At 31.4% G+C, this 26,049-nt stretch overlaps 1 protein-coding gene across 5 annotated transcripts in view; it reads right to left on the bottom strand.

Annotated features, from left to right (window-relative positions):
- The window catches only part of LOC110992117 (rab11 family-interacting protein 4), a 52,459-nt gene that overhangs the window by 3,526 nt on the left and 22,884 nt on the right, over positions 1–26,049 (bottom strand). For 4 of the 5 annotated variants that reach the window (XM_022257804.2, XM_022257805.2, XM_022257802.2 and 1 more), the window contains 7 exons: positions 25,751–25,795; positions 18,691–18,729; positions 18,069–18,186; positions 2,137–2,271; positions 1,372–1,524; positions 743–1,025; positions 391–536 (listed from right to left, as the gene is read on the bottom strand). In XM_022257804.2, coding sequence (XP_022113496.2) covers positions 391–536; positions 743–1,025; positions 1,372–1,524; positions 2,137–2,271; positions 18,069–18,186; positions 18,691–18,729; positions 25,751–25,795 — 919 coding nt within the window. Of the gene's footprint in view, positions 1–390; positions 537–742; positions 1,026–1,371; positions 1,525–2,136; positions 2,272–18,068; positions 18,187–18,690; positions 18,730–22,320; positions 22,496–25,750; positions 25,796–26,049 lie in introns of those variants that run through there. The other variant, XM_045629121.1, reaches the window with a different exon arrangement.

Below are 26,049 nucleotides of genomic sequence, written 5' to 3' on the forward strand. Positions count from 1 at the left end.
GCATTGAAGTGCAACTAAGCAAAGCATTTCTATGCAAAGCGAACCTTTTTTAGATAGCCAAAATGATTGAAATTTTTAATTATTTCATTAAATCTGACGTACATTCTTGAATTTTACGTGCTTGCCAACAATTCTATTATGAATGTTACATATTGTCTTAAATAAAAATTTTATTTTGTGAAAGTCCAGTCGCGAAATTTGATGAAAATTCCATACAAATACAACTTGTACTGAATACATAGGAATTATAAGAATATATAGGAATTAAATATTTTAGTTTTCATTAAGGATGTAAAATCAAAGCTTCATAGTCATTGTAATAAACAAATTAAAAATTAAATTAAAATTGGCTATCTAAATCTTGTCCACATATATAGAAAGACTGTTTACCTCATGGTCACTCATTTGCGAGAGTTCGTGTGCCAAAGAATTGGTAGCGACGAGAGGGCCGCTCACTCCATCTAACAGACTGCGACCCTCTTCAACGCCTCGAGTTAGTATCTGCGCCTGGAGTTCCTCTTGGGCTTCTGTGAGAGCTGGAATATATGGAAAATTATTAGCATTTGTTAGTTCTCCTGAAGTAATATGTTAACTAAAACCAATTGTTGTATGACCAATCCATAGAAAATTATTTCAACTTTTTTAAAGGTATTCGTATGATAAAAATCAGTGGTCATAATTATGTAGAAAGGTTAAGTATCCCACAATACACATTCACATTATTTTTTTTTTAAATACATACATTTATTCTGGGTGCGTAGCAGCGTGAGTTCCTGCTGCAGCTCATCCACCCGAGGGTCTGGTGGTGGCGGAGGAGCAGCCTTGAGCGCTCGTAGTTCCTGCTGAGCGGCGGCGAGGAGCGCTCTCGTCGATTCAGCGGCCTCTCGTTCACGTCTCTCGGCATCTCTGGCACTACTCATCTGAGCAGCCAGTTCGCTCGCTGCGTCCTGAGCTTCGCGGGCGGTACGCGAGCTTATTTCAGCGTTCGCCCGTAGAGTTTCGGCTACGCCACGGAGTCTACCCACCTGAATTATTCCAATTTACTTAAAATATATGTAAACCAAAAGATCGAACAGAAGTAAATACTTTGTAAATGCCAATATGAATATAGGAGAAGTTCGCTTAAGATAGCTAATAGATTAGAAAGACAAATAAGTTTCCACAGCAAACAAAGCTAAAATTTTCAAAGACCTTCAAACCATTTTTCCTTATGAACTTTGAACTTGACAGGTCCCTGGCGAGATTCTTACTTGAGATAACAATTACATTATTTTCATAAAAAATACTTTCGAGAACATGATTTTTTATGTGTAAAATCCACATTTAAGTTTGTTTTTAAGAAAGATATTTTTTACGAGTTCATAGATTTACCTCTTGTTTAAGATCAGAAGCCTCCGCTTCAGCAGCGGAGAGTCGATCATTGAGTGCAGACAGCTGAGCGTCCCTGTCACGCTCGATTCTAGCTATCGCGTCTCTACATCGTTTCTGTTCCTCTGCAATACGCTCCTCGCAACGGCATTCAATCTGAAATCATCGTTCTCAAGGTCACTGAAGGTCAACACTGTTAAACCGGTTATAACAGGGGTGTTGGGCGATGTTATGCAAAAGTTATTAAAGTACTTTTGAAATCTCAGCTTTGTCTATTTTAAAGTCGATTCCAGTCGTTTTCATTTATTTATAAATCTATAATAACATAACTTATGCAGTTTTTGAATGGTTCTTTTCATTTTAAGTGATTTAATTTCTAAACAAATTGTTTCTCATATAATGCAAGCTAATAAAGTCACTGACGCAAAGTATTGAATGAATGACGTATGTACGTGACGTTTTCATTTATTTTTATTGATCACGTTGCGCGAATCACACACAAAGCATAATGCAGACAATCCCAAAATAATTCTTCAAATTTTCATTGGAAATAATAAGTACAAATAATTCGATTATTTAAATTTATAATTTTATCATGGTGTACCAAGGGCTAGTGTTTCAGAAACGGAATATAACTAAGCTTTAATTAAAATTAATGTTCTGATAAAATTTGTATGTCTTACCTATATTTCAAAAATGCCGAGAGTTGCAAAGTTGGAAGTTGTACGAATAAAAATAAAGTAATTATATATTCTATATACTAATTACCTCGCGTATCTGTTCGTCGAGCATGTGAACCCTGGCTTGAAGTACGGCGTTGTCGGCCTTTGCTCTGGCGTACCTTTCGTCTGAGGTGCTTTGAGTATCTGCGAGTGACGTCACCTGCTGCTGAAGAAGTTGTACCTATAAACAAAAATCAATGTTGAAGATATTTCTAAATGTTTGATTTGTAACGTTCCTATATATATTTTTATAACATAACATGTATACTGTAAGTTCAAAAAACATGTGTATATTATAAGTTCAAACAAGCTAACGTTAATGTAAGAGTACTTCGATACTATTTATATTGAATTGAAGTATAAAGTCACAAAGTTCCCATTTAGTTTACCCTTCCTATAGAAAATTTCAAGAAATGCTAAATTATTGCGATTATCAGTTTAGGCAATCAGTTAAGATTGTCATATTTTCGTAAACAAAACTTCAAGGTCGTTACCGTTTTAGTGTTATATAATTCTACATAATGCATTACATGTATAAAATCAAACAAACGTAGAATTCGTATTGAGCATGGAAAATTGGTTAATTTTTTTATCAAGTTAGCTACATTACAAGAAACATTTCATTATTCAAAAAATACATAGCTAAAATAATTTCGCTGCTGTTTTATCCTTGAATTTAGTTGATTTAACAATATTGAGTAAATAACTACCTATACGTTTTAGCTAAGATCAAATATTGATTATGGTAATTTTTTGGATCTGGCAATTACATAAACACCGTTTGTTGACCACAGGTTTTAATGAGATTTTGAATTTTAGAATTATTGATTGCAGATTCTCATGTATTAAAACGTAGGGCTCGTTTATGGGAATTAAAAAAAATAATGGCACTTAGAGAAACAAAACTATAGAAAGTATATTTATAAGAGTCATGTAAAGTTCTTCTAGTATTGATATAACAAATACGTTATAATATGACTAATGTCGTATGAGTTAAGCGATGACAAACAGGAAGGAATTCATTTAGATTTGCTGAAGAACAGTGAATGACCGGCATAGTGAGTGTAACGTAATACCCTACTAAAATAGTATTTTAATTCGTAAACCTAAGGCAGGCATAGGCAGTAGATAATGTCGAAATACCAATTTTGTTTTTTTTCAAACTGACTATTTACTCAAAATGTAAGACATGAGGTGTCAACTGCCACGCCAATCACGCAGGTCGTAAAGCGCGCGAACCTTCAGATCAGTTTTCAGAGATTTATGATTTGACACGTTTAATGCATTTACTCTGATATTTAGGTGTTTTTTAATTAAAAATAATATCTAAATAATAAATGATAATACCTAAATAAAAAATGATAATTATCAATTCAATATGTGAAAATTATAAACCGTGTGACAATTTGGTTGCTTTTTGCTTTTTTTTTAAGCACTACCTTTGCATTTTAATGCAATACTGTAATAATTTAAATGTGATAAAAACTTTTCTATCAGTGCTAATGGAAATATAATTTATTTCAATCAAACGTCGAACATAGCAAAATGTTGATCGGTGAAAGTGAAATGTATCACATACTTGTACTAAAAAAGGCGGCAATTACTCGGATCGTTACTTTCACGAGGTTATCTTAGTTTAATTGTTTCTTAGCTCTTTGCAATTATTACAATTGAAATTATCTAATAGATTTTAAACACTTTGGTAGATATTAGTTTAAGAAAATATGGTAGTTACAAGTACCTACTTAATTTATCAGGGCTTTTTGTTGACATCATTTTACAAACACGCATAACTTGGTCAAGGTTTTTTAGAATAGAGTTAAGCATTTTTAAAGTGTTTATCGATATTGTAGAAGCAGCACAAATTCTATTTTTATTTTGCACATTCTGTTTCTGAGCCTAGTACTCAACTATGTTTACATCCATAGAATTCACTCTTAATATCAACAACATGGTATGAACAACCGAAAGCACAAGCATTTTAAAATTTCAGATTTCATGAATCCTAAGGATCCTTATTTATAATTATAAATAATTCATACTCTCTCCAATTGCAACAGCATTTTGCCATTGATTAATATAAAAACATTTCTTGTTGTTGTCAGAGATTCGCTTCGAACTCATCGTAACTTCACGGTCTACGGATCTCGAATTAATTTAAAAACTAATTTCCGTTCATGACTTCAGTTTTGTTTGAGTAAATTATAAACTTGACCATCTTCAGGTTAAAACCGAGTTATATAAGTTTAATACTATAAACTTTTATTTTTCTTATGGCCATCATTGATAAGATTTAAGGTTTATGACTTGCTATGAAGTTGTCAAAACTTAGATTTTAATTTAACACATTAGAGTTAATGGCTACATGAATTTTAATTAAGTAAAATAATAACATTCCACAGAACAATGATTGTACTCAAGCGAACTATGGCGTGTTGACAATTGACATCGTGTTGGTGTTAGATTTAAATAATCCCAAGTGTATTTTTTTATATCATCCATTAATTTAATTATGTACCGCGTACCTACCTTGAAATTCGCAGCTTATAAAATATATCATCATTCTATACCACCGAACGCTTATTTACACATTTAATGATTTTCTGAACAATGCAACTTACTGAATGGATTATATTATAATTTACTTATAAGACGAGGAATTCCAATCTACGCGGCATCAGAAAAAGCAAACAAGAGAAAGTGAAATCAATTTCAGATCGCATAATCGCTTTTAAATATAGAATTTATATTTAATAACCTGACAGAGTCGTAATACAAATATTAGGTTCTATATTATCGCTATCGTTACTTTAATTATAATAATATAACGATAACCTTAAAGTAAGGTCTAGATGATTGCTAGGTCATACAAATAAAGATAAAGCAAACTTAATATGTAGTTATTTGGTTATTTTATTACATATATAAAAATATATTGTAATTAGATGACGTTACTCCCTATACTACATGAACGTATACTATTGAACTTGACTAATGGCGTTCTTTTAAAAAAAAACAAGTCTCATTGCACTAACGTAAACTCCTTAATAAAATGCGTGGGATTTTAGTTATGCCCTTGATAGGAACTAAAGATTCGTACAGGATTTCAAGAAGACTAGACGCAAACACACGCGCTATCTGTATATATACTTTATAAGTAATTTCTCAATTATTTCAAAAGTTAAACATGATTGTTATCGTTCAGTACAATCAATGGGTACTCGACTGAATGCTTGAGCTCGTGACTTCCCGGAGCCAACATTTTCTTCCAACTTGTCTAACAACTTTCCACCGTTTGTTCACTTTACATAATAGATACATGGATCTTTATGTTTGTTTACTGTCAACTATGTAGCATGTAATAGCAGCTATGGAATAGCAAAAGATTGTGAACGGGAGTTTTTTTGCTAATAACGAGGTCGTCGGTATAGGGTGGTATGTAATATTCCAAATGTCTATGATACCTAAAAGTAATCATGAATGGCTTTCTCGGTTTAATATTTAATCTTTGAGCTAGCAGAAGTTAAACTAAACGTCTTTATACATAAGTAAACAGTTTTCTCTAAACCCATATTTAATATGTTAATTTATTAGAAGTTTCGTGTGGTCAAACACAGCTGCCATATCATGTTGATGTATGATTTATATTAATACTCATTACACATTAAGGCCGGGAGATTTGGCTACACTTGTGCTTGGCGCGACCCAAGTGCCTATAAACCGACAGCATCCTACAATGTTAAACACTCGATGTTAAAATCAGTATTCAATAATACTTAAGTACATATTTATAGAAAGTGAAATAGGAGTATTAATGTGTTTTGTTAGAATTAGAAGGGTTTCCAGGCGATTGGTAGCGGTTGCGTGGGAAAGACTTATTATTCAACATAGTTTGAATATTTAGAATTCAGCTAAGAACAGTTTATTCATGAGACAACATTGTAACTAATAGTTTCTGCACTGTCATAAACTAAATAACTGTATGAAGGAATACATTATTCAAGGAATACAAATTCAATAGTTGAAAATAATTTATTGAAACCTCATAAAAAGGTTGAAATATATCTTATGACACTTTTTAATATTATAGTCTATAACTAGATAATTTTTGCCATTTCATGTTTTCAGCAAATTTTTTAAACGGTTCTTTTTTGGTGTATGCCTTTGCGATATAATTTATGTACCTTTTAAAACCCGTTATCGAATTAAATCACGATTAGAACTTTATATTTACTTATTTTTTTAATATTTTCACATATTGTTCCGACATTTTTTCAAATTATCCCTTAAAAAGAAAATACTCGCGGAAAATACTTCAATTGTCAGTTCTGTAGTTTACACAGCTTATATAAAATATGTAATGTGCCACTGAATGAGTCCATTAGATTCTCACAATATTACATACAAGTGTTTAACAGATTTCTCAAGTTAATGGAAATAAGAACTTTACATCACTTACATAATGTAATGATGGTGCCCGAGCTTATGTAAGTTAATCACAAATATAATTGACCGTATATTTATTAAAGTGTAAAAAACCATTTTTCTGTTTCAGTCACATATATATATATACCAAATTCAATAAATAAAACCGATATTAAAATTTAATTAAAGGATGTTATATGACATACAATAATATTACTTGATAGATACATCTTTTAAATATAATAAATAAAAGGAAAAAATCAATAAACCATTTTAAATAAGTCAAATGGTGAATGTAAATGTCTATCTTAAAATCTTTTTGATAGTTCGATTGTGATTGGTCAACTGGTTCTTTGACATGAAACGTTTGACACAAGTGTTTGACCAATCACAATAGCACTCAACGTTTCTTCTTGCATATACCTAATTCGTTTAACCTTCTCAGCCCCTGTATACCCCCTTGTTATTGTTGAATATACCAGATTATAATAGCGTTATCTATAGATATTTTACTGAGTTGTAATGTTTAGGTAATTAAGATAGAGCACGCGAAAATTTACCATGACACAGATAAAGGACTATCACGACTAACAGGAATATTATACTTAGATATTTTAGGAATATAATAAATATACCACTAGAAACAAGAAAGTATAACATGTGTTTAATTTTATGTTTCAATCTTGTATATGCTGTGCAATTATGTGTATGTGAACTGTGAAGGCTTGTCATGTGGGCATTGTATTAATCGATTCCCTACGACATGGAATCGTGCTGAACATTTACTCTTAATGTAAACCTAGACATATGAGGAAAAAAGTATAGTGTGTTTGGTACATAGTCATTTTTTGTCTATGGAGTTACATTAGCATTGTTACTTATTAAGCTATAACTTTCTAATTAAAGAGAAAATCGTTATACACATGTCATTATTCACAGGTAAAAAATGAAATGATTATGTAATTAGGCCAAACATTATGTTTAATTATTCAACCTGCAATCGGTTTTGTCTCGCAAGTGGCAACACTGAGTTATGCAAAGTTTCTATTCACAACAGTGTTTAGAACGTTGTATCTCAGATATTCGTTTTTATGATAAAGACGGCTAGATAAGATTTAGATGGAAGTTTAAAGAAAAATCCAGCTTACGATTTGAATCAGCAGCAGATTTGCTGCTCCTTACAAACATTGTGTAGAACAAAAAACTTTTATTATTAAATAGAGTGGCGGAGAGTTTATTGCCAGTTCTTCTCGTCCGTTCTATACCCTATTTGAGAACTGGTAATAAATTTAAAATTAGAAGCATTAAGCATGCATTTTTGTATTGACTCTCATAAGTGTGGATTGTGTTGCCTAAATGAATAAATTATATTGACTTTGAATTAATTCTTGACAAATTATTAATCTTTATTTAGCACAAACTTTTTAAAACTCTATATATGGTATAATTTAGAATTTTGATGGTGAAGGAATTTTTCATATCGATGCAGTGGGTTGGAGCCTATTCAAAGCAAACACACAATCAATTTCTTGCTATTTATAATTGCCATCGCTATTTCATTTACATAGAGAAAAAAATAATAATAATAAAAACCTAATAGTATAAACCAATACTCTCTTAAAAATAATCTTAATACTTTCAACTATAAAAATTTATCGCAAGTCTATACTTAGATAGTCGTTGAGTTATCATTTCGTGCGTGATTGACTCAATGCAGATAATTCAGAGATCAATACTTTGAAAATCGTAGAATATTTTCATGAAAATGTGCGATGATATCTAGATTTACGTAATGAAATATTGTCCTTACTAGGCGGAATTAAAGTTGAATTTCCAATGAATTGGAATCGCGTGTAAACTTAACTTGGAAGTAAATCAATTCAACAACGTGCACGCAACAAACTTAGATTCACGTAATACATGAAATATTGTTTGCAAGGAAAATTATTGTAGAATAAAGCAGAGACAACTTGCGATGTTATTTAACAGTTATTGGGACATGACACGACACAAACATACAATTTTTCTACTTTATCCATCAAAAACGATTTCAGCCTGAAAGCGTGACAATTGTGCACTAAATCAATAATTACTATTTACTTATATGGGTGTAGCACGAAAGTGTTGAAGTGAAGATATTTTAGACGCTGTTCAAATGATTGAAATGATTATATAAAAACTAAATGATTTAAAACATATTACGAATTACTTAAGTCGTTTTCGTTGACAAACATCTTCATAATTTTTAAATTTTGGACGATTGTTGAAAAAAAACACAAAAAATTTGATTGGTATATTGAATATTTGTAGGTATTCATAATCCTAGTTTGTGGGTATTATTAAATAACTTCTTTTAATTATTCTTATCGTTTCTTTATCTTCTTTTATATTGTTTTCTTTCTCATTGTGTAACAGTTATTAGCGCGTGAAGAGATTTATTATAGGCAAATAAATTTAAAAAATATTAATAACAAATAATTTGTAGGATATACTTATGAGTTATTGTTATCCTAATAAAGTACGCATACATTAGGGAAAATCTGTGATGATTCAATTTTAATACACAATTAACGTCAATGATTGTAAGGTCATCGCGTGTTATATTTATTGTAACGCCGGCCGATTTATTAATAAACAATCAGGCCAGAAGTTTTACTTAATTTTGTTACTACAGCCACCCCTTTGCAAGTCTGCAACACATTACAGATTAGTTATAATGATATGATAGAAGAATTGTTAATAGCGTATGTATAACTTTTCTATTATTTCTTACTTCATAATAAATTCATTGTATTTGTAAATTGAATAATATGCACCTAGAAAGTTTATAATTCATACCAAAAACGGTTAGGGTTTCACAGGAAAACTTTCACAGACAGCAGAACGATTAAATTAAACCCTTACTTGGTCAGATAAATTATCGCACCACTGATGTGCAGGTGTTTTCTTTCCACCATTAAGTCCATTGCTCAAATGTGGAGTTAACGGACCCCCGGTGAATAAATCCTCAGTTAAACTGGTGTCCGAAGTGATCCTTGGCCTCAAATGCGGGTCCTGTGGTCCAACAAAGTCAAATTGTCCGTCCCACATATCATACTCTAATTCTAAACTCTCTTCAACGTCAATTGAATCATCCATTGTGGTCCTTGACCGGTTAAATAGCCCAGATTTAAACATTTAGAAATCTGTCATCAGCTCTTTGGAATAACTAATATTGCACTAAATTTACACCTAGGTTTGACTTAAATAGGATTAGAATAGAACAAAGCTTTCAATGGCACAAATAAGTCTTCACTGATATCTCTTTTGATTTCGTCACACTTTAAATTCAATCGCAAACTTAATTATTGTCGTAAAGCAAAATTAAAATTATGTCTGGCAAGAAAACGCTTCGGCGAAGTCGACTTGAAACTTTCAACGGTTGATCTAACATCGTTTTGTGAATTGTCTTCGAGCATCCCGATAAACACCGATAATATTTTAAAGTTTATGAAAGAGTTCAAAACGTAAACACTGACCGCTTGTACAGAGGAAAATCAAACAATCGGTAGTCGGTACGTTACGTTCAGTCACAATCGCGTCGAGGACTGAGGCGCGCGGCCTCCCGCCCCACCAATGCACGTCATGATTATCAGTCTGCCAGCACTATAACCCATACAAATAAACATTATTCGCTCCCTGCACATATGCACGGGCTTGATAGACAGTGTCGAGGCAATAACCCCTCGCTCTGTGCACATGCTCCCCTAGCCCGCTTACATCTTTACAATTTAACAGACGAGGGACCGTCATGATTGCCTGAATATTCGCCTTCGTCACATATGCTTAATCATCACGTTATATAATTTGACATAGCAGAGAGATAACTGTAATTAATTAGTTTCGGAACGAAATCAAAATGAAAGTGAACAATATTGAGAAAAAATTGTATTGCAATATGTGTCTTAATAACGGATTCAGTAGTGTATAGGTAATTAGTAAGTTAGCTCGAATCATATCAGATAAACGAAGAGAAACTGACGAATTTCAATGATAAATAAATTGGTGGAGAGTTTGTATTAAAAGATAATACAGCGTTAAGAGTAACGGACATTGAGTTGTGTGAAATTAATGTTTAAATTGAATATCCACATTATTGTGAGCTATTGTAAGTTGATTTACGGAGAAAACCAATAAAAGCATACTTAGTATATTATAGTATAATATTCAACGAAATAAATTTAAGAAATTTAAATAAAAGTAATTATTAGTAAATTATCAGATTTTATAGGAGAAAGTTACATTAATAAAGAATGTTCACTTGTATTTTTAAACAAGTGCCCATATGCTAAGCCTTATGCCTGCTTAATGTTCGCTTTATCTGTAGTTGCTACTTGAAAAACCATTATCTACAAAAATAGATAGAATGTTGCTGGTATTCCGAACATTTATACCAACAAAGACCAACATTCTCGTAATCATTTCCGGTTTTTATGCCTAGTGTTAATATAATACTTGTAATTTCTCGTGTTTATCTTGATGGAGATAATAAAATGAAGTGTAAGAAATGCGCAAAATGAAAGAACAATGCTCTATTAGTTGCATTGCTGAGAAACACTATGTGAATTGTTTGCTGGACAAGAATTATGTCAGATGTAAATAGAGAATGAGTAATTTGATCGAAAGATTAAAGATTTTAATATATATATATATATATATATTATAAGTCGGTACTCACCTTGGATATGTTAAAATATACGGCGAGTTTAAAAACTAAAATATTAAAAAGAAGATAAACATATTAATATTAAAGTACTGAAGTAAGACTTCATCATTTCGACATTTAATAATCGTTCACTTCATGCAAAAGTTTCTTTTTGAAAATTTTATAGCCTACTTTCCTTAATAGAATTTTAGATTACCTAACATGCCAATTAAGTGAAAATTAAGTAATATTTTAATATCATTTCTGCGATTTCCTGAATATGAAAGTAAGTTACACAAAGTCTAGTCGACAGTGAAAATAATTTTATAAATTGAGTAAAACGTCCTAATACAGAATTATCTGTATGGATATGAAATATTTCTTAACAATTCGTAAAATTTCTTGTGTTAAAAATAGTCAATTCATTAACACTAATACTTATTAATTTATCTACATTAGGTAGTAGGAAGGGGCGAATACAAAACACGCACGACGCAGGCATCTCATCAGGTATTCATTTAACACGAACCAATTCCGTCTATTCACAATTGGGATAAATTGTACCCGACAAGGCGTTTCAAATCAATCATTTACAAATAATACCTCTGCCTTGTTCTCTTCTTTCTTTTGAGTCTGCTAGATTTGTAAAGTCGGTTTATTGTTATGTTCAGATGTAAAAAGAGTTCTTATTTTGAATACGCGTAACTGTTTTTATAGCCTAGTTTTATAAGGGAGTGTTTTAGTCTGTTTCATATAGAATGGCTTATTTCACAGTGCGATAGAGTTAAAAGATACGCCATCATTAAAAGAATTATAGAACCACAAAGTCTAGATCCGAGTTCAAGATACGCTAGTCTTTGGACTGAAAAAAATGGATCGATAGTTATTTTTGCACGGCCCATTTACATGTCGACGGCCTCCCAGGGTTGCTTTTTTGTTTGGATGGTGCCATATGCAAAATACTTGCTTTTTTGTAAGTCAAATTAGGTCAGTAAGAGATAACTTTAACTATCTTTTATTGTATTTACTTAATTCTATAACACATTGGCTCTTGCTGAGTTTCTTGCCCGTTCTTCTCAGAACAAGACCTCCTGGTAGTCTTGCGAACGGATGGCGTAGTTTTGCTCTTTCGCGAATTTTGTAAACGTTTTTGACATTCATAAGCATGCCTTAAGTCGCATCTAAACTGAATAAATAAATTTTGATTTGATTTGAATGAGATTATAATAAGGTAATCTAACCCTTAAACTAAATGTTTTAAGACATGAAGTAAATTTAAATGTAATTGATTCTCGTCGCTACTGTCGATTTAACGCATTTGTGGTAAAGCCGAAAGCAAACATTATGACTAAAATTATTTTACTGAAATCGAAAGATAATTTTGATAAAACTATTCAAGTTATTTCACGTGTAACATAAGTTGCGCTCATATCATTGTTATTAAATTAAGCGAAATAACACCCAAAGATAACAATTAGTACAATGCCGCGTATTTTCACACGGGTTCCTCAAGCTTTTCACATGTTTTTCTTGCGTTAGATAATGGTGAAGTTGTACAAATGCTTGTTACGTACTGTTTAATCTCTTCTTGATGATTGTGTTTTGTTTACTTAGAATTACATTATTCATATTAGAATATTACACACACACAGGAAAAAAACACGCGGTCGATCTATTAATATAATCAGACCATGTTAGAACATGCATAAAATAGTCCAGATAAAAGAAAATATTATAGCTTAGCTTCATACATATTACAATAAAACTAAAGAAGTCAAGTGATGATAAATTCGTTGGTACAATGTATAAACCCCTTGTGTCATCTTATTCAGTTTATCACCTAAATTGACTAATTTTTATGATCTTATGGTCATGAGGTAAATCGAAGATCTTATCTTAGAGGATTCTCGAATGATAAAATAGATTGATAAAGAATTCGAACAACTTACACAAACAACGTATACAGTAACAAACTAGTATTTATAAGATACTCGTTATATAAGTGTGAAGTACATGAAAGAAGGTTGCACTTACGTCCTTGATGTGTGAAGGTTTTGAATTACAGATGCGCTTCAATGGAAACATTAACTATTCAGGTATAATCTAAGCTGTAATTTAACAACAAACCAATAAATGTTTACGGAATTGATTGTCCGAAAATAACTAAAAATATTTCAAATATTTATGATATTACCCGTCGTTTAGTTTGCTTTGCCGAAATTCTGCTTTCAAATTATATCGATATTAAAAAGGAAAGTTTAATAAAATGCAATCCACCGTCGAGTTTTATAACTGCAACTAGAAGAGACATAACTACTATTATACTAGTTAGATTACTTCTGAAATATGTGGTTTTATATGTTCAATACTAGAGGTCATATGCCCTTTGTGGTTTGCTTTCTATTCTAATATTATTATCTTCCTTTTAGCCTATACTCTATGTGTATGTGCGATTCCGAATGTAAGAAATGTTTATGTAAATTGCCGCCCACGCAAGGCAAATTCAGTTAATTTGTCCCAACAATTATAAGTAGGTATTTTGTCCCTATCCTTGACACAATTCAGCCCACAGATTATAGACACCCACTCCTCTATTGTTCACTGGAATGTTTTAGTATACAAGCGTCTCTATTTTACTGCCATTTTTTAAATACATTTCTGGTATTATTTAAAACTTGATTTTGAAATACACTAATTATTACAGTAAAAGCTCTGTATGTCAAAAAATTAATGAAGAGCAAATAAGGAGTTAAAAATATTACTAAATGTTAAATTTCTTAAGGTTTAAATGTTGTTATGTTATTGCATTACTTTGGCCAAACAGCCTGAAAGTATTCCAATTATACCTTAATGTACCGTAATAATGCTGCGAATGCAAACTCAGGTCGGATCGTTAGTACTTCATGAAGGCGTAGTTGTAACACAAGCCTCTAAGTCTAGGTTAATGCGATACTTGGTCTTTTACGACCTTCTATGGTTTCCGTATAGGTCATAAACTGACGCAATCCTTCAAGACATAAGAACTAATCTTTGTATGCATTGATTACATTACAAGATTTATTCTTGTTAACTGACTTTTCTAAGTCTTCGGGGTCACAAAGACCATCTTAACAAGAAAATAGCTGTTATGAGTATATATATGCGTTTTAATACTAAAGTCATGTCATCTTTATTACCATAACTATAATGAAATGTCTAATGAGTAACACATAATACGTACTGCCTATAATATATAATCTATTTTACATCAATAGCAGTAATGTTTGAATAATTCCTCAAATAAGATTATTGCAAACAATTCACTTTCAATAGGTATTAGGGGCAGCAACAATGTTGTGTACGATTTCTCTGCATTGTCCGTTGCATTATGCACAATTTACAAGTCAAATACAGTTCGTATGCTCATAAGTTTATCCATTGACTATAGGAATACTTAGAGTTTAACAGCAAACCTAAAGTTGTGCAACACTGTAATGTGAAGTGCTGTCGCCTACATGGTTTTCAATATAGGCCTGGTCCTAACAAATATTATTTCCAGATTAAAAAGTATGGTAACCTATTTTTTTAAATTATCAATATTATTGATTACGTTGAAATAAAAAATATGAATTATACATTTTAAGCCCTTATGCAAGTGCATGACTTCAATATCAAATCAGCGTTTATCATAAGGTACACGCATTTGACCGGAAGCGGCGCACGCGCAGCTGAGGATCGTTTCCGTCGACCATTATTGATACGCATTGTCTAATGATGCGATACTTGTATTGTTTGAAATCCTTTCCTTGATATTCAAAACATCACGTTTAATATACATTATTACGTTCAATGACCCCATTCAAGGTAATTATGGACACATTATATCATAGTTTTTTATATGCTTGTCTCATAGCCGGTGCAAGACAGATTTTTATGTAAATAATATGCGTTGGAAGTCAGAGAAACAAAATTATATCTATTTTAAGTTAATGTTTAATGTTTAAAGAACTTTATTTCTCATTACAAAACAGAAATATTTTATTTACATGAGAAACTTAATATTAATATGTATATATATTATATACGAGCGAGATACACGTCGCCATTAGCCGTAACAATTTTAGTCAGCTATGTTCATTCTAACATGCATCTTTAATGCCTTTTTGAATTTGTCAAACACTCCAATATTGCGAATTTGAGATGGTAATTGGTTAAATAATTGCACACCCTCCCACTAAGTTACACCTAATATTTCTGAAATAACAACAATACTGATATCTAGTCTAATAATTAGGACCGCTATCCATAGACATTCTTAGTAAATAAAGTTGTTATACATGTATGTATGTATATTAAAACATCACTCTATTTCCGGGCAAGTTAAAAAAATTGTTTTGGTATACCCTACACACCCTACACATACGCTTTTAACTAATCATTTTGTAAATAATTAATGAACTACATACAATTGGTACTTACTCCCATTTACTAGAAAATATTGGATGTTTGCCAACGTGACTTGTTTTATTAAAATAGAAAAATATTCTTAATATATAATATACCTACCTGTTATTTTTAAAAGCTGACATAATAAACATGTTTTTACTAGATAATAAGGAAAGCCAACAAAAACGTGGTTTAGATACTTTATTTATATAGGATAAGAAAGAAATATAAGTAAAATTAATCAAGGTCAAAATTTAACGTAATTCAATATGAAACAGTGGAAATGTTATGTTGCGATTGATATTTAAATTTATTGCTTTATATTTATTGTATAATTGAGGCGTCTAAATGGATCAAAAATTTTACTAAAAATATAAATTTCGTGAAGAACATTTAATTTCATGCGACAAATTAAGAAATATAGTGTATTGTATATCATTAGTTTTGTGACAAAATACGCATAAACAGAATTTAAAATTTAAAAATGTTTGTAACTTTAAATAGTTATTAATTCCCTTTTATCCTATAGGATTCACAGCTATATATACTATTCTAACAAAATTAACGCTAATGCTTAGTCATTGCGTGTGGCGGATGGTGATTTCATTTTATGACGACGAGACCTATTTTGAGCCAACCCTGGGTTTATCATGAAAATTGTAATGTGAGATTGCTCATGCCTGTTCAAACAAATCTTAATTTATTATTAATGTATTACCATCCAAAATAATATTGCATGTAAATGTTCATGTGTAATCCCGGACAACAAGGCCGTCACCGTCACCGTCAGCACCTACCATCCAGCTCCGAGACATTTGAAAAAAAATTTTTTTTCCAAATTTAATTGTTTAATATATCATTAGTTTTATTATTAATGTTTGGTGTTTCATTTATTGTACAGTCGAGAGCGTTGCGGTTTTCACTTGCTATGGTTATATCGACTCAAAAAGTTTAAAACCAAAACATTGTTCCGAAGTTGTTCCAAGAAATATAGAGATTATTATAAACATTTTTTATTTTTTAAAATAAGCATTTATTTATTTATTAATACTTCGTTACATTACAATATAATATTAATATTAAACTATGTTTACATAGTTAAATGAAAATGAGAGCAACTGGCGATCTTATCGGTTTCGAGCGATCTCCGATACAACATTGTATGTGTGTGCTTATTATCAGTATTTCAAGAAATCCTGAACAACTAAAAAGCAATCTTATAAAATCAGGTCTAAGAATAAGTCTTAAACGAACTAATATGAAAATTATAAACTTGAAATTTATACGTAAGTGGCAGACAAAATGTCACAATTTTTTTTTATAAAATTCCGGCGTTTTGTTATCGTTCAAGGGCTAGCTAAACTCGTTCTATGAAACTATCGGACGACATAAGAATATTGGCCTGAAGGTCAAGTTCGCAGCTACCAATTGCGTTAAATGCTAGTTCACCTTTAGTGTTTAAATTCAGATTATTTACGTATAATCCAAACGATAACTTCTTAATGTCACACACTGCATAAAAACATATAAGCGAGGCAGTTTCATTTTTTATGATATAACAACCAAATGCCCCACGCGACCTAAAATAAAGTATTATCGCTTGATTAATTCGCCACACGTTTGCATAAATTAAATCGATATCTCTTAGGAAGGAAGTCGTCAATTCGCCAAAGTAAATAGGACAATGACAAATACCCGATAAAAACTTTACATTGAAATTACGTGTTTTCTTAGATGCGTTAATCGTTACTTGTTTAATCAAAATATTGTATAATTGATAATTACAGATATAGAAAAAGTACCGTGCTAATCAGGTACGTAATTTAATGCTCAATTAATAATCGACGAACTTAGGGAGTGAAACCGTTTTTAGCTTCGGGTCTATGTTGAAATATTTAAAGAAAACGTCATATTTGAATTTGAGTATTACGATAAATCGAATATGACGTTAAAAGAGGCGTTAATAGTTGACAACTTGAAGCTTATGTGTTGTATGCTTTAGAAGGTATTGATTTTCTGTTGTAACATTTACAGCCAAGGTAAACAATTTAATTGTACATATGTTTTCGCTATATACGTAGGCTTATAAAATAGTCATAGAACAGAAATAGGTTTAGTAAGGTGTGAAAGGTAAGTATAATTTTTGTAACTAACATGCTATAATAAGCTTGTGTGGCTAAAGTCTCCACAATACCGATTTGCCTGCTAACCAGTTACGTCCTACCCGCCTCCACTGCTTCGAAAGGCATTGAGATAATTTAAAGTCTCTATAACTTCCTAAAATGCTTTAATGAATATGTATTAGTTAAGGTATATTTAGAAACACAAAATAATTCTATATAATATAATTCAAAATAACGGTGATTATTTAAAACTCACGGTGATCCTGTCATACAGTTCATTGTAGAAGAAAAAAGAAATGCGATAAGTGATATGTGACTTACCTTATAGTTAAGTCCCTGCACATCTTCTTCTAATGATACATCTGAGTACATATCGTCAGCTGGCTCTCCCCCCGACCCACAGCCAGACGAGTTGAAGGACGACGACCGGTACAATTGGCTAAAACAATAACAATGTCACATTCCTTTATTCAGGTCTCAGGACATCTTAAGATCTAATAGTATTGACAACGCCATCTATTGACAAAGGTGAGCATTAAGCAACGCCATCTGTATTCTTACTAAGAACCTTTTTTACCAATTGTTGTCTTGAGATTTACTTATGCATACAATAGATGGCGTTGAAATACATTTAATAAATTGACATTTTAAGAAGATGGTGCTAAACATAGGTAAATACCATGAACAAAGCATTATACTAAGGCCTGTTTCACAATGTATGGATAAAGTGCCAAATAGCTATGCAACACATAAATTATTCGAAAGATAAAAGTTCCAAATAAGATACTTCGAATTTCATGACGTATAGCGCTATCTGACAGTCGTGAAACGCAAAAATACTATTTATCATACCAATAAGTAACAAATAGCTTATTTGGAACTTATCCGGACATTGTGAAATAGGCCCTTAAAAAACCAAATGAAATATAACTATAAAATTTACCTTGCTAAGACATTGGAACCGATTTGTCTTTTCCCAGAACTGTAACAAAGAAAGATGTAAATTAAATTAAAATTAAAAAATAAATCGTTTATATTTTTGTATACCTAATAATGTAACCGGATTCTGTAATACAATTTTTATATATCGTTGTATCTTGCTTCATAAATTGTATTAACACTTACTGAGTTTAGATTGATTTTATATTTAGTACATTTAATTTCTTTGTAGAGTTTATTTTACGAAAGTTAATAGTAAGCCCAATTACGGGACATGGGCAAGTACTGGGTTCGTGTCCTTATGAAATATTATTTCTTGGTGGTGCCGGAAGTCAGAGTCAGAGTTAAACACATAAAAAACTTATCATATTAAGAATTTTACTGTACTTTAAGTTTTAAATAATTTATAAAAATATATGTATTAACAAGTTCAATTTAATAGAGAAACATGTTGCCGACTACTTTGAATTTTGTGGAGGAAGAAAGGTATGGCTACCTCCGAACTAAAGAAAGGAGCGACCGGTCTAACTACCTACTGCCCGTTACCCCAGTTGCTAACTTCAAGAAGCCCTATAGTATATCCTTAACGGTCCAAATAACTTAGTGCTTTTTAAGTATGACGTCATCGCAGTGATACGTGGACGCTTATTATAGGTGTCTACTACATCTTTTTAAGAGGAATAATTTCGTCATATTTTTTTAACATTGATCGTTTTAGCAGCGCACGCAACGGAAGCTCTCTATAAGGTTAAAATTTTTGCAATATGATTGATACTACTTTTGGTAGTGGCGTGTGTTATAAAGCCTTCCTCGATAAATGTACCATCCTACATGAAGAAATGTGTTATTTAAACCAGTAGTTCAGCTAAACGTATTCAAGTAAACAAACTCTTCAGAATTTAATATAAGGATAAATTATTTTATTTTGTAATTCCCAAAGTTCTCTACCTAAGCACGTTTCTTCATTCATTCATAATTTCCACAGTAAGTTCCACCAAGAAACTTCGAAGATGGCGGTTTTACTAAATAAATTATTCGTAATTTATTATATTACATACAATATATTCTTAATATAAATATAATTCACGTCCGGTTAAGTTTTTCTGGTGTTTAGGAGAAAGAAGGAAATATTTGTCAATGCAATCATAATTTAATGTTCCATTCTTGTGCCATTATGTCCATATAAGTTTACGTAACAATTGTTGTGTATGTAATTAGTTTCTAGGTTAATTGATAAAAACTGTATAGAGAGGCATTTTTGGCTATACCTTATTTACGCTCACAATGTTTCATTTCTTATTATTTGTTTTAATTATGTTTGTTTAAAAAAGTTAAGATCAATTTTGGTATTCCAATTTTAATATTCTATAATTCCAAGTCGTATTCCATAGTAAGGTGCCTGTAGCTCTGCTATTGATACAGACAACGGCAAACTTCTTGAACAAATGTCCTTGCCTGCGCAGAAGTGTGATAGAGAGTGACGTGTCGGTCGCATGATTGGTAAATCAGTTGACGTTTGGGTCCCGCGCTGCGATACGTTGCGCAACAACCGCCACTGCTTTGTTTGATGCTCAAGAAGTTTGCCGGTACATATCTGTATCTCTCTATTTTGTTCTGTCCTTAAATAGCAGTGTTTCCCAACGCTTGTGCTTGGAGCGTGGGCGCGACAAACGAACAATTTGATTGCTAAGGGGGTACAAAACTTAAATTTATTTGGAATTTGAATGTCAGCTTTACTTTTAAATTTACTGCCTGTATTTCTTTATCAACTTCCCAGTGATTTATTCCTAACCTATCATTTAAGTTTCTTAAGTGAACAATTTAATTTTTAAATAATATGAAAAATTATGTATGTTACATAATAAGAGTTTTAGAATGTTTAGCTTCCCTTAGCGCAGCTTTTAAGAGACCCGTAAGAATCCTGACTTGGTCACACCAGCAGGATGGTGACCTGCCCCAGCCCATGCCTCTCTACAATGCCGACGACAGCTTGTCCAGGTTATCTCTTGCGCGACCAAAATAATATAGATCGAGTTGAATATAGAATGAGTTCCGTACGAACATTGTGTTGATCCAATGCTTTATCAAATACATTTAATATTATTGAATCAATACTGTAATTGTGTCGGTGCGGTCTTAAATCTGATGTGTCTGGTAGACATATTGCGATTTAGTCAAATGTAATTTTTCTTTAATGACCACGGACCACACAGACAGTAACATCAATAATCGTAAACTTTTGATGCGACCAAACCGCATTTAGAACTTAGCATTGCGGTTACACCTTTTTTGTATTCTCGGAATAGGAAAGTACTTCCACAAGGGGTTTCTCGGAGGGACCAACGTGAAATCATCGCAAATGATAGATAGGCAACCGGTAGCCGTGAAATTGTTCAAGAAAGCGACGCACTCACGTTATTATATTAGATGATATGTATCTACACAGAAACGCTATCTTGAAATACAATAAAATAAGGTTATTCATAGTTATTTTATTGTAATTATATTATTTTAAACTCCTGCGAAACGACTAGACCGGTTTTGATAAAAATGTTGTGGATACGAGAGTGGTTTAGATTGACATATTAACCTGTGTACAGGACAACGCCTAATAGGTATATAAGCTATATATAGTATAGGTAATATAAACTTGAGAAAATATGCAAAAAAGCAGCACCTGAAGTTGTGAGCTCGAAAGACTCCAAGGGATTTTCTATATGCTCCCCAATCCCCACAATTATTAACTTATCATTGCATTAGTATCGGTTTCTGTACCTGAGCTGGTCAAATAGTTATACATATCATTAATATTAAAATATATATCATAACGTGATATGGAAGTTGACAAAACAAAAACTAATTCAGTGTTTAAATTTTGGCTTAGAAATAACAAACCTTATGTAGTACATTGCATATGGTGTTGTTGTTCATACAAAGTCAGTTAAAGAAGTAATCCTCAACCGTATGAAGTTTATTTCAATGTTGATGTCATGACATGCATAACTAAATCGAGAACTATATTATTAAAGTTCAACAACTTATAAATTTGAATTTTAAAGTACCTATATTTTTAAATTACGAATGTGTTCAGTGCAGACTACATTTAAATGCTGAATTTTATTCTTATAAAAATAAACTTTGGCATTATTTTAAATATTTCAATTTCGATTGATAAAATATCACTATTCTAATGTGAACAATAAATATACAAATTTATATATAAAGTGATGGTAACCGGAAATATATATCTATGTTATATCCGATTTAACACTTTCAATGTCGAAAATGATTCTCATTAACATAATATATACATTCTCTTAAACTAATAATTAGAGCATAACATTTTATGTTACAACGCTTGTAATTTTAAAATTCGAATTTCCACCACCATTGGTTTGTCTGAAATTATTTCTCTATTTATTCCAAATTTAAACTTTAAGATCTGTTTTATATATAGATTTAATTAAAATAGCTATAATTTGTTTTAAATTTAGAACAAACATAAGCAGTAACTTGCAAAACAATGCATTATTTATGAAAATAAAATTTTATCCTTGACTCAGCGGGTATTATTTTGAAATACTGGGCTTTGATAAACATTAATCTAATCGCGTATAAAGAAATATATAACAACCTGTAAGGCCGCTTTCTGTAATGCATGTGAACACTTCGTCGCTCCAGCTTTATAAATTCCACAAAATTTAAAGAAAGAATTTTTTAATCACTTCACGCACATCACCCGGTTTTTATTCACAATATAAAAGTAGGAGTTACGTATACAACTTAGCAGTAGCGAAGCACTGGCCGCTGGCCGTATGACTGGCGCATCATTGTGGTAACAAGGTACTGGGCCATAACACATTTATATATGGTATGACAGACACGCTTCTATTGTTGAGACGTCTACGCACTTTGTTTTTTAATGCGCTTCTGGAGGTAATATGTAGTTTTACTAATCAATATTTTATTTAAGGATTGTATATGATAATATAATAAAGATTTGATATTTTGTTTGCTTGCATTGAATAGTGTCTAAAACTACCTGGACCGAATAAAAAATCTTTGACCATTAGAATCCTTCATTCTAATGATCATAGGCCATACAATCTTAAATCGATAATGTAATTCAAGGTGTAAATATATCTGTATTATATTAAAAATATTGTTAATATGTGGTGATTATATTTTTATAAATTACAAAACATTACAATTTTGTTCCACTAAGTTAAACTACTTTCAATCTTTACATCAGATATGCCAAGTATATTTGACTAGCACACCATATTTACATTATTATACCATAGTAAAGGTATGAATTATCCACAATAGCAGCCAGTAGTGAAACAGTTATTAAATTATTAAACAGTTTGAGGCCGGACGTGTGCACGCTACGAATAGCCTCACGTCAAATTAAAAACGTAATTTTATATTCGTCACAATGTTTTTTAAAATAATTTAACGTACTAAATATAAAGTTAAGTCTCATCTACGAAATCTGTCTTTTAAATAATTTAAGAAAATAGTGTAAACAGCATTTCTACTAACACCTTCTTAGACAATCTAGACTTAATAATACATATGGTCATTTTAAATATGAAAATACCATACATAAAACTTATCTTATAAAATTACTTTGTGTAAAAACACCTATCTTACAAAAACTAAAACATGTTTTATCTATGAATTAGTTTCTAAGAATAGGTTGGTTTCAAAAAATTTTGTCTCGTGAGCCAATCAAGCCTTTTATAGTTCGTAAAATTGGGGTATCAGGCACATATATAGCAGTATAGATAATTAATATTCAGACGTGAGACATCTGACTACAGGTATGATATTTTAAGTAGGATATGGTCTAGGCTTTAACATAAATACTTGAAAAATAAATAATATTTAGAGATCTCTTGTTAATAGGCACGTCTGTGCACTTAACAATGCAGCTTATCATTAGGCCATACGTTTTCTTTTAAATTATTTTTCTAGAGAACATTTTATATAAAATATAGGGGGGCAAACAAACCTATCCAATAGTCATAGAAGATATTCATCGCTGCCCATGCGGGTTCGTTCCCGTATTTGAGATAGGAGTTATCTTTCTTTTTAAAGATGTGTAGCCTGGAGCTGATTCCACAGTTTACTAGTACGCAAAAGTTTACGTATAGAAAAAATTCAAAGATTATTATTAACAATTATATTTGTTTATGTTTAAATATGTACTTCATTTTTTAATTATAAACGAAGCTATGGGATTACTGGAAATTAAATAAATTTAAAGAAGTTAATTACGAAATATTTGAAGAAGCTATCATTTTGAGTATAAGAGAGTATTCTAACAATGTAAAATCTTATCTTCCCTTTGCGGATTAAGACAATGCTTACGCCACTGTCGTTATTATATTATTAAGTGGAATAACACGCAGAGAAACTATTAACTTGCGTTGCGCTTGCGTAACTTTATGCACTTTTCTTTTTATGTTCGTTTTGACCATCGCTGCAACATCTTAAACATTTTTGTGAAACACTAATGTGCGGTTAATAATTCCCTTTTGTATCTCACAATCATAGTAAAAGTATCTAAATTAATTCTTACAAAATTTAAATATTAAATCAGTACACAAATAACTGTCGGAAGTCTAAACATTCAATGTAGATTTGTTATTATTGATATCAATTCTTAGTGGTTGAATGTGCCTTAAAATTAATACAAATCTGTCGGTGACCAAGGGTAGACGGTTGTAAAATAAGCCAAAGTAGGATACATGATAGTTTCTATTGATATATATTGAGTGATTAGGTAAGTTCTTGTCGTTATTAAAAAGGGTAGATAAAAGTGTCATACGCCGCACTAGATCGATAATTCCATTCCGATCCGATTCTCAAATCCGTAACTGGAACATGTGAAACATCCCGCGGCCCCGTTTATTAGATTTATAAGACAAATTAACAGTTTTTCGGTGCGAAGGTAATGGCGTGAAAGGAAGTTTGTGTAACATGTACTAAGGACGTTCATAATGGGTTTGTGAGCCAACCAAAAATATCGTTATTTACGATTTTTATAGATAAATAATCTTAACAGAAAATCGTGAAATATACGAAGTCTGTTGAGGGAAATTAATTTTCATTCATTAATACGTAATTTTGCCTTTTCGAGACTTTTTCTGAGTGCTTCAGTGATGTTTTTATTAATAAAGCTACAAGCTCTTAAAATCCCACATTTTCACTCAAGTTACATAATAGAGAAGAGGTACTAAAGGATTTTCATTAAACATTAAATTACGAATTTTTAAAAACAACCACCCACTACAAGAAAAATTATTAAACGTGTCACAATATTGTGATTGTGAAGGACAATCGCCCAACGAGTCACATTATGTTGGTCAATTTACTCCCACCACGATTACGAAGCACGCAAAGTCATCTCTTGATTATCAAGATTTTTAATAACCAGTCTTTAGAAAACAGACCTAGATTTGCTACATGAATCTCTTGGGTATTATTTAAGTTTTTTGTATACATTTCATTCAACATTAATTCATGGGGAGTACGTTATCAGTAAGTACGTACAACCTGGAAAAAAATATTTCAACGGGAATCGAACCTAGAACTACTAAGTCAGTCATATTTATTGTATAATAATATTGTATTTTTTTCTTATTTACCAGAATATGTATTTGCTTGACAATTTATGTATAGTGATTGAAATTCTACATTAATATTATTAAGAGAAATAATTTTCGCTCCAAAATTACTGGACCTGTTTGACAAATTTTTTCACCCTTATGAACACGAATGTAACGATTATTTTGAAAAAAGAATATCTGTATGAAGGCTTATATGAAAATTATAATAATAAAAATCCCTATGTCGCCAGACTGCTGAATATTTGACAATAAAGCAAAGCGATTTACAACAGTTTCATAGAAGATATCAAAATCTACAATAAGGTCCGTGATACTATATGACTTAAAAAATAATATGAAAATATTTAACAAAATAAATATCCGGCTTGCCAAGCCGGTATTCAATAAAGTAAAATCGTAGTCAATAAACTCGAAGTAAATACTTACTGCCTCATGGATCCCCATCTGCGATGTGGCAGGTTTTCTTGATGACTAAAAAGAAATAAACAAAAGAAAATAAGCAAACATAAATGGCAAAGCGAAACAAAATTATAAAAAATAGCAAAATGACAATGAATTAAACAACCAATATGCATCGGTCCATATTTTTTATATATAGGGGTAAATTACATCACGGCGACTACTTTCTCTGCTCTATTCCATAATTGTCATAGACCTAATGGTAACATAATAGGTAATCGACCCCATAGGAGTATCGCGAGATTGATAATGCATCTCAGCAGACG

Source organism: Pieris rapae, chromosome 8 (assembly GCF_905147795.1).
Source record: "Pieris rapae chromosome 8, ilPieRapa1.1, whole genome shotgun sequence".
Taxonomy (NCBI): domain Eukaryota; kingdom Metazoa; phylum Arthropoda; class Insecta; order Lepidoptera; family Pieridae; genus Pieris; species Pieris rapae.